General features: G+C 43.1%; 1 protein-coding gene across 1 annotated transcript in view; it reads right to left on the reverse strand.

Annotated features, from left to right (window-relative positions):
- LOC102203793 (transient receptor potential cation channel subfamily M member 1-like) overlaps window positions 1-9,920 on the reverse strand; it is a 20,957-nt gene that overhangs the window by 8,957 nt on the left and 2,080 nt on the right. The window contains exons 2-18 of the mRNA XM_013909136.1: window positions 8,886-9,078; window positions 8,592-8,805; window positions 8,364-8,488; window positions 8,073-8,244; window positions 7,288-7,462; window positions 6,863-6,986; window positions 4,416-4,488; window positions 3,933-4,033; window positions 3,588-3,752; window positions 3,302-3,436; window positions 2,189-2,239; window positions 1,768-1,908; window positions 1,640-1,669; window positions 1,270-1,562; window positions 866-1,094; window positions 496-624; window positions 279-425 (exon numbers count right to left, since the gene is read on the reverse strand). Of these exons, the coding sequence (XP_013764590.1) occupies window positions 279-425; window positions 496-624; window positions 866-1,094; window positions 1,270-1,562; window positions 1,640-1,669; window positions 1,768-1,908; window positions 2,189-2,239; window positions 3,302-3,436; window positions 3,588-3,752; window positions 3,933-4,033; window positions 4,416-4,488; window positions 6,863-6,986; window positions 7,288-7,462; window positions 8,073-8,244; window positions 8,364-8,488; window positions 8,592-8,805; window positions 8,886-9,078 (2,497 nt within the window). The remainder of the gene's footprint in view (window positions 1-278; window positions 426-495; window positions 625-865; window positions 1,095-1,269; window positions 1,563-1,639; window positions 1,670-1,767; window positions 1,909-2,188; window positions 2,240-3,301; window positions 3,437-3,587; window positions 3,753-3,932; window positions 4,034-4,415; window positions 4,489-6,862; window positions 6,987-7,287; window positions 7,463-8,072; window positions 8,245-8,363; window positions 8,489-8,591; window positions 8,806-8,885; window positions 9,079-9,920) is intronic.

Raw genomic sequence — 9,920 nt, forward strand, 5'->3', positions numbered from 1 at the left:
TGTTTGTCTCTTTTGTTGTTGTTTTGTTTTGCCTTGCTTTCCCCCCCACGGTGATTAAGTTGAATTTGTTGTACATGTTGTATAAATAAGAAAACTAATAAAACATAAATTTTAAAAAAACAAAAAAAACATTGTCTGTTGCAGTTCTGTCAAACACGAAGTTTCAGGGAAAATATTCATAAATGTTCAGTCTTTTTATATCTACCAGATACTTATTTTTATTATCTGAAATGCCCTTTTATATATTTCTCATTTTAAATATTGAAATGTGCACTTGCCGTGTTGAACCAGAACTTGGTGAATGGGGCATTGTAGAACTCATAGATTTTCCTCCCGATAGGAACCCTCTTCCCGTGCTTCTTGTCACTCTCATTTTCTTCTTCATCTCCTTTCTTTGAAGTAGCGTCAACATTAGATGCTGCATCCTGAAACAAAGTCTTAGTTACTCAAACAGCTTAATTTTATGTCGATGTTAACAACACAAGAGTTTTATACCTTGTTTGACTTCTTGTCATCTTTAGTTTTTCCATCATTGCTTCCTTTGGATGAATGATGAGGAGCTTCATCCCCAAGACGAAAGTCCAGGAGCATGATGGCAGGAGGGAAAATAATCCCTAAAATGACCTGGAGACAGGGTGAGGAGCGGACAAAGGTCAAGCTTAACAGAATTATGTTAACATATAGATGCCTCTCCAGTACTGCTGGGATCCCTCAGGGTTCTATCCTTGGGCCTATTTAATTTAAAAATTACATTTTAACTTGTGAAGTTCTGAAAAGCAAACAAACTCTTAACCTTTTCTGTCTATCCAGTTTCTTTATTCTACCCTTTTCCTGAGAAAACCTTGCTGCTGTATTCTGCTGGTACCTTGAGGCTGTTGCTTTTGCCCATCCTCAGACAGCCCATCCACATGTCGGTCAGCAGCATCTGGCTGCAGGTGTGGGCAATGAAGTCTCTGTGTTTGGCAGCTACAGCCAGCTTCAGGCAGGTGGAGTTGCTCCAGTTTTTTAGCTCGTAGGTCAGGAGCTTCATGGCCACCTGCTCATCGTGTTTGTAGGATTGATCCAACAGCTCATAGGCCAGCTGACCAAAGTCCCTGCAAAGAAAAAGGCCAACACCCTCCTTAGGCTGCCTCACAGTGGATACTTTAAAGCTGGAAAACCAGCATGTGGCTTTAACAAACACAACTGAGAAGGTTTAAAAGATAACAAGGGCCTTAAGAGTATAAACAGAAGCTGGACACAATGTCCAGGATTGTGTGTGGGACTCACTTGGAGTTGTTCTCCAGGTCCTGGTAGATGTCATCCACCAGCTCGCTTTGGGAAGACTCGTGAGCCATGGCCTTGTAGAGCTTGCAGGCTACTAGAGCCTTTGCCATGGCCTCCTCCCCTCGCTGCCACAGGAACAATGCCATCTTTTGGCGCTTCATCAACACCGCCCACACCATCAGTTCATGGAAGGGGTATTGGAACCTGCTGACTTCAGGGTCATCTACATCAATGTCTACTTCCTCCTCCTTTTTCTTGTTCTTCTTTCCTTTCCCCTTTGGACGGGGTTCATCATCCTGCAGAAACCAAGCAGGTCAGCAAGTCTTCCTCTCAGAGCAGATCACCTTTAGTTTTCAGATCTACATGTACATACCTCCATGCCAAGAAGCTTCAACGCTTTGGGCTGTAAGACACAAGATGAAAATGTGAGTAAATATTAGTGTATTGATGCTACAGCAGATGCAAGGTCATTTCTATCGCAGCTCCACCAACTTTACTCACTCTTTTGAGGCCATACAGGTTGTTATACAGAGTCCTGAAACTCTTCCTTGTGTACTTGCAGCGGTACGCTCCACCCATCAGGAACTCCAGGACCAGTCCAATATCGATCAGTGTGATCTGGTAATCTGGAGGAAGATTCCCCTGAAACACATGTCATTGGATTATGCATCTTTTGTTCAGTCATTCCTCATATTTTCTTTGATTTGCTAGTTTTCTTTCTGCAGATGCAGTGTAGAAGAGCCGATTTCCTTCAGTGAACAGGACACTTATACCTCGTTTTTAAAGGTCATGAACATATTTTCTATGATGTGCAGCTGCGGTTCTGCCCTGGTACCTTCTGGGGACAAGCAGCCTGAGCTCAAAGCATATACAGCAGTTTAAATATTTCATGAACTCGGTGAATCCAGAGCACGGTACTCACCTTTTTGACATCTCGGACCAAAAAGTGCAGAGTGTTGGCTGGTCCCAGTTTCTGCAGAAACCAACCACAAAACAAGGTGATGCAAATAAAAACAGTGGTGGCTTCTCTGCTTAATACAATTTATACAAATTAACAGATTCACTCAGAGACCAGAGGACGTGATGAGCGGGATGCACGCAGACAGCAGCAGAGAGCTGTTTTGTAATCTGACAATAATGTGGCTAAACCATTGTTTTAAGAGCTTTTATGTCTGTGGATCAGAGCTAGATTAGAGACAGCAGCAGTGATATAACAGAAGAAGGACATTAAGCTGCAGAGCAACGTGTCAGCGAGAGTAAAGTGGTTAGAGCAGAGCTTTTGTTTTGTTAACAGATGTCCAAATTTTATTGAGCTCAAACAAGCATGAAGGTATTATATTACAAGGGAAGAGTAACAAATGGTGAAGTACCAAGAAATTGGAGCATTTTCTGCCTGATGTATATGAGCAGTGTCCCTGAGAGAATTAAGATTTTTCAATGCATCATATAAAACCAAAACTTTTTTTAAGGTTTCTGCTGATTCAAACAGTGCAGTTTAATCTTACTCTCATATTCAACAAACCAGCCCTCATTACTGCATCAATAACAAACAGGCAGACTGGGAAAAACATTTGAAAGGTGACATAACATGTATTACCAGCAGGGTGTGCTCAAGCTCCACTGCAGCTCAGTTCAATGCTCTTCCAGCCCCCATTGAAGATAAGATAAAATAACTCTGTATTGTATCTTGAATGAACCTGAGGTTTATGTGTGTGTTACCAGCCTGCTGTGAGCACCAAATAATCAGGGCTCTCACCCTGCTACGTCTAACATCTTGATTCAGGATAATCACACCCAGTTTAACACCACCATAAATCGGTTACCCAGTTTCATTACCCCGTCATAAAATGATGCTTTGTACTGGGTTTAAAATGGGTTATTTCTTTCTGCTGCTGATGGATTTTTATGCTGATTTCATTCAAGGTCATTTTAAATTTTTATTTATTATATAATTCTTGCAAAGAGCACTTTTTTCGTTGTAAATCAACTATGACTCTGCACACGGGAGGTGTCATGGAGTAGGTCCTCCTCTCACCGTGTTGTACAGCTCCTCCAGACGGGGGATGGTGAGGAAGTGGTGGATGTTGACGCCGTTCTCAATCAGAAGTTTAACGAAGTCGACCCTGTCCAACACCAGCGCGTCCATCATGGCCTGTTCCAGTGAGTTCACCTGTCCCACACAAAAACACCATCATGACAATCACCCCCTGCCACCTGCTTCTGGATCACAGATTTGCCTCGATCAGTCAGTGTCAGTCACTGAGCGGATGCTGGTGGCGGCTATTCAAGATGATAACATCACTTTTAGTCCAGTCTCCTACCCAGTTGAGCAGCTCCAGTTTCCGAGGGTCCGTCTCTTCAGGAGGTTCAGGTTTGCTTTTTCCTCCTTTTCCCTTCTTCCCCCGGGGTTTCCCTTTAGCCCCTCCTGCTGATGGTCGCTGGGCTACCGGGCTCTTTGGACGGTCAGAAGGTGAAGTTCGCACAGGCTGAAACAGAAAGCAAACGCAAGTGAGGAATCAATAATCCACAAACACAGAAGTAAAAGACACCTAGGCTGAGGAAGCAGACAAATGGATGACAGAACGCTGATGTCAAAGAAAAAAGTTTCTCTTGAAAGAAAAACAAAGTTTACGGAGTGACTGAAGCTGTTGTATCTGTGAACTCACAGGCCAGTGGAGTCCATACACAAAGATCTGACTGCGAGCAATGTCCACTCTGTTCCAGGCCAGAGCCAAGCTCAGCTGATCAGACGCAGATGCATTTGTACCTGAAACCAGGAAAAAAGATCTCACCCTCAGTTCTGTCCCTACACAGACATGTTTTTGGAATAAATATTAGAAATATGAATGTGTTGCTGTTACATTGACCAATTAAACCATGTGAAATCACTGCGACTCCATATGCTTGAAGAAATTATCTGTATTGCCAGCCACATGTGGCTTCCATGACACTCATTACACCAAATGTCCCAATTTAAGTGGAGAAAAGCATAATTTGCTTTGATGTACTCAGACCTATCAGAGAAATGATCCTGAACTGAAACACAGGCCAACATTTCTCTTAGGCAGTCGCCTGTCTAAAATGTTACCTAACACAACAGCATTAACATTGTTGTGCGTTTCCTTCTTAAAACCCTTTCACACACCAACCTTTGAGCAGAGCTGTGAGGATGGACATCTCAATGTCCTGCTGTCCCTCTGAGCCCATCCTGAACACTGTAATCTACACAATCAACAAAGAAACAGCACAGTGAGCGACACAAACCAAACCAGACACCCAGATCCTGAGAGGCAAAGCTCAGGGCAGAGAACCGGTCCCATTATAGGTCATCCGTCTCAAATCAATGTGCATCTTCTGCTTTGCTGGCTCCAACTTAGTTATGAATCTTATGGTGCAAAGCTTGGACACATATGGACTGATTACTGTGACAATTTAGCTTCATTTATCAAAGGTTTTTCAAGATTCTTTCTTTGAGTCAACATAAATTAATTTAATGTCAGAAAGAATTGTGCATGCTTTATTTTGCATTTTATTTAGCATCAAATATTAGACAAGAGACCTTAATGTTTTCATAGTAATCATTCATTCACACAGTGACATTTTTAGCCTTTTGAGATGTTCATGAAAAGTGGATCAGCTGATCATTTAAAGGATTCAAAAAGATCTTTAAAGGATTAAAAATATATGAAGCTAAAATTTCACAGGAATCATCATTTATCTTCAAACTATCTACAATAACATTTTTATGCAAATTGGAGACGATAAAGCAGGTCGTGAAAATGTGATTGAGATGGAATAAGGCATACGTAATCTGGTAAATCTGTACCTGTTATCTCTGAGCCTCCAAGGATCTATTTCCTTTGATCAGATATAAAAGTTGGATGCAGACATTAGATGTAAATGTGATGAAACTGTCAGAATTCCAGATCTAACAGACGTTGGTCTTGATTTATGCAGCAGACCAGGGTCTGAGCAGCTCTCCTGCAGAGGTGGTGTCCACCCCTCACACCACTCAAGGAAATGCAGCAACCTGAACACAAATGTCTTGTGACATTTGCCAATAATGTTATTTGTATTTCTTTTTAGATGCAGGCTGTATCACATTCAACTCTTAATCAACACCGATTGTGCATCTATTTTTTTATTTTAAAAGTCCTTCAATGAAAGAATAGGTCATCTGATGACGTCCTCTAATATATTCCAGCAGCATCAATCCAGCCTACTCATGAGGAACCCGTTTGGTTTTTAAACCGCCTTATCTGGCGATCTCAGCTAGACCATTGAGTGTCACTGAAAATGACATTGAAGGCTTCCCAGTGTGGTAAAATATGAAGGACCCTCAGTGTCAGTAAAGAATGAATCTGGAGTGAGAATCTGTTGTTTGGACATGTGCGGCAGGTTTTCAGATGCGTTGCACTGCTGGTTCCCCCCCCTCCCATCTGTATTCTGTTGATTTGGTCTTTGTGCTTATTTTCTAATTGATTTACATTCAAAAGGCAGGTTCTTCTCTGGAAGAGATTAATGGATAATGATATCATCACTGGAAGTCAAAATCTGAACACAGGCATTTTCACGTGTGTGATTTACACGAGCTTTATTTTCCTCATGTTTCTGACTTCAGGTCATGTCTGCAGACGAACATGTGAACCTGCAGCAAAGCAATTTTAATCTGACAGCAGATCAGTTTAAGTGAATTGATGTTCAGATTTTTACATTTATGGGCAGCCTGCTGTTGCAGCTGTTCTCTGGAAGAAGCAGAGGATTGTGGGATTAAATAAATGGTGGAGGGTCACAGAACAATCTCCACTAAGTGCTGCAGTGTCACTTCAAAGGGAAACCCTTCATTGTGCAAATGTCACAGTGAACAGGTTTGTATAACATGAATCTGTAAACTGCAGAAACGATGCCCAACCAGTAGTGTAGGTTAACTTACCACAGTTACACATGTGAGGTTTAAAAGAACTTAAACAATGTTTAAGTTGTTTAAGTTCCTTCCCCCCCCCCACACACACACCTGAGCTTATGTCATTACAATCTTCAGAAGTGTTTGCTCAGTGCTGGTTCAGAGACTTAAGCCATTGTTCTCAAATTGGCACCAACACTTGTGCACCCTGGCATGTAAGGTAGCTCCCCCTGGTTGCGTTCGGTCATCAGGCCTCTACATGGCTTTAATTCTTTTGCAGGGTTGGACTGTTACAGGACACCCTGTCCTACACAGTACAAAAGAAAAATGGTGCATAGCCAAGACGAAGGAAAAATAAAAACCAAAATCTGGCGCAGACAGTTTAATTTTGAGAAAAATTAATGCGTTTCATTGTGAACTCAAATCACAGTTTGACATTCGGTTGTTGTCTTTAGTAAATCTGCAGCATATTCATGCACTCCTGAACCGCTCAGATCCAGGCAGGGATTATTTCGTCCCCAACAGTAACACAACTGTGTATGAAGGCAGTAGGGCTGGTTTGTGATAAATGACTGAGACGAGATGGGTTGGGGATGGAGATCAGGTTTATTAATGAACTGATGAGGACATACGTGACAGACAAATGCAGTTATGGAAAAAAAACAACTTAATTTCAATTTGCCCCCAACCTACCAGAGCTCTCTTCTTCATGCACTCCATCACCATGAGGAAGATCTGCTGTGCCTGGCTGCGGCTGTAGTTGAAGGTCTTCTGGATGGTGACCAGCAGCTGGTCTTTGACACTCTCACTAACCAACCTGCGCAGGAGAAACATCCAGGTAGCCACATTAACATTAAACTGAGGAACGCAAAGGGGTATAACGATAAAGAAATTCCCATATTAAAACTGGAAAACTATGAGCGTCTCACATGATCTGATAAATTGAATTATTAGTAATTGTGCATTTTAGAAGCAAATGTGATTTTCTACATGACATTGTAGTCTGGCTATTTAACTTCAATCTGTCGATGACAATCCTCAGTGATTGTATCAATACCATAACTGCCACCAGGTGTGATCGTCTAGTTAAGCCTGGCTTTCACGTTCGTTCAGCTCACCCATCTTCCTCGCAGTATCTGTGAGCAAACGAAAGGATGTCTGAAGCTCGACCACTGCCATCACAGACCACCACTGGGACAGGGGGCTCCTCCTTCAAGCTCTCCAGTGTGATTGAGATAACATTTGGACCACCTTCTACGATTAGACAGACCACTGGGACCCCCTGACCAAGACCTGAAACCACCATACACAAAAATAAGTTCTAAGGCTAACTTCGATCAGCATCTGCAATTCAAAATAATGACCTTCAGCATTCAGTGATTAGCTTCACTTGCACCAATTTGGTTTTCCTTTTCTGAAGAGTCACTCATTCACACAGAGTGCTGTGCAGCTTTAGCATTGCTGAGCCACCCACCAGAAAACTGCTCTCATGTATGGTCTTCCACCTTTATGCAGGACCACGTACCCAAACCCAGCACCCCTTTCACTCTGGAACTGCTTTCTAGCCATGCATTGTGCTCAAACTAAAAATGGTTTGTTAAAGACAACATTTCTGCCACAAGTAGTGTGAAACAGCCGCCTCACTTAGACTTACCTGACTCGATACAGTTAAGGTTTGATAGAAAAAAAAAAAAAAAAGTCTTGATTTTCTGGTCATTTATGGTGGCCTCATGAAGTGAGAGGTGACAGCTGAGCTCCCCTTTGCTGTCCCTGCCTTACAGACAGCTCCAGGCATAGGATGACAAAGGGAAACCCACAGGTCACACAGATTGATGGACTGATAAGCTTCAGACTGACACTAAAAGCAATTGTGCATTTTGGGTAGGTCACATGTTTGACTCACGTGTGTTGATTTTCTGCAGAGAGATATGCTTCTCCAGCTGCCGGCGGAGGCGAACCTCAGCGCCGTACTTTCCACACGTCCCGTTATCAGCAAGGATGAAGTGGGAGTGGCTGCTGTTCAGGACTGACAGCTTGCTGAGTGGGTTGGACATTGTCTGATAAGGCCGGGTCACCTAAAACATGAAACCCCATGTTTCACCCAAGTGAGGAACAGCACATTCTGCTGCCAGGTGTTTTACTACATAAATATCTGCAAACACTGTCGGCTTAGACTCCGTCTGGTTTGTCTTACATCTCTCCCAATCAGGTCTTCTTTGTTCTCCACAATCCCCCACGGTGCAATCCCGATAGCACAAACTTTCCCTCTGGACTTTGAAGAATGGTCTTTCAGAGCATCGCCAACATGGCGGATAACTCCTGGGGGAAAAAAAAAAAGTCATGATATACAAAATGACTTATTTTGATGTCAAAGAACAGGAATGGCATCAAGTCATCTTTGCATAAAGAATGAAGGCTGTACCTGTACTGACTCCTCCAGTGAAGATCCAGGCTCCAGTGGTGACAGCAGCTTTGATCAGCCCTTTACCAAAGACCTGCTTCAGCTTGGGAGGCAGGTCAAAGTTCTGGAGGCCTCCATGAACAGAGATGAGAAGTGTGGGAAGCTCCAGCTGCCAGTCCTTCACCATCAGGTGGAGCAGGGAATCTGGTTTGGAGTCAAAGGAGACCCTGATGTACTGTAGGAGGAGGAAGAGGTGTCAGTGCTAGAACGCTACAGAAGCAGTGAAGCTGGCGTGTCACTCCTCAGGCACACTACCATGGCCTTGTTGACATGTCCTCCTCCCTGAAACTCCAGCACCCCATAGGCATCAGTGGGGGAGACCTGGGTGTGTTTGAGGGCACTCCATCTCTCCGTAGATTGGACTTCCAGCTGGACCAGTGGGGCCCCGTCCTCTTTGGCCCCCAGAGGGATGGCGGTGTGCTGTGCCACCAGCTGACCACAGCTGCACCTGAACAAAAACAGCAGTACAAACAGGTTACAGGCACTGATGTTCATTTTCATTTACCGCCTCACTGTGTAAGGTAACTGTTGCACTGAGCAGAGGGGGAACCGTCGTTTCTACTATAATATGACGAGATGAGAAACTATTTCCACTTTAACCATTTTTGCTTTTATAGGATATCAACTCTGCAGACAGGCTTTCATTAAATTGCAGGAACTGAATGTTTTATGCAACATTACCACCAATAAAATTACTGAACCTGAAGTTAAACACTGATAGTACAGATTCTCCAAGAATTCTTCATAGCAGCAGAACAAGCTTGTCTCGTTCGTCATTTAACAGACATGGGGTCATATAACTAAAGCACATAATCAACAGCGAGTGAGCAGTCACATTACACTGATCAAATGAAGCAATCAGTGTAGAAGAGAAGCAGCTAATAAAGACATAGAAAGATTCCAGTCACTGGAAAGCTTTTTGGCTCCTCTGGAACTTGAGTTGCTTGTAACAAAAACAAGTTAAAAAGCCGCACTCATGGCCTCAAGTACAACACTCAGGCAGACGCGAGCGACTCCAGAAAACCAGCCTTAATTTACATTACACTCAAAAACCCGAACACCAACGAGCACAAGCTCAGAGCCAAGAACACACAGAGCCTAAGGTGAAAGACTGGTCTGTTTATACAGATGAGCTCATCAGGGAAGTGGAGACAGCTTGGGGAAAAGGGACACAGGTGAAGACAATAAGGACAATCATTAAGGATTAGCTCAAAGACACAAAAGAAACAACAAAGGAAATAAACTAAACACAAAGGCAAGAAAACAGAGGCTGGAACAATAGACCAAAAC

Source organism: Pundamilia nyererei, unplaced genomic scaffold, assembly GCF_000239375.1.
Source record: "Pundamilia nyererei isolate P.nyererei 1_Seehausen unplaced genomic scaffold, PunNye1.0 scaffold00019, whole genome shotgun sequence".
Classification (NCBI taxonomy): domain Eukaryota; kingdom Metazoa; phylum Chordata; class Actinopteri; order Cichliformes; family Cichlidae; genus Pundamilia; species Pundamilia nyererei.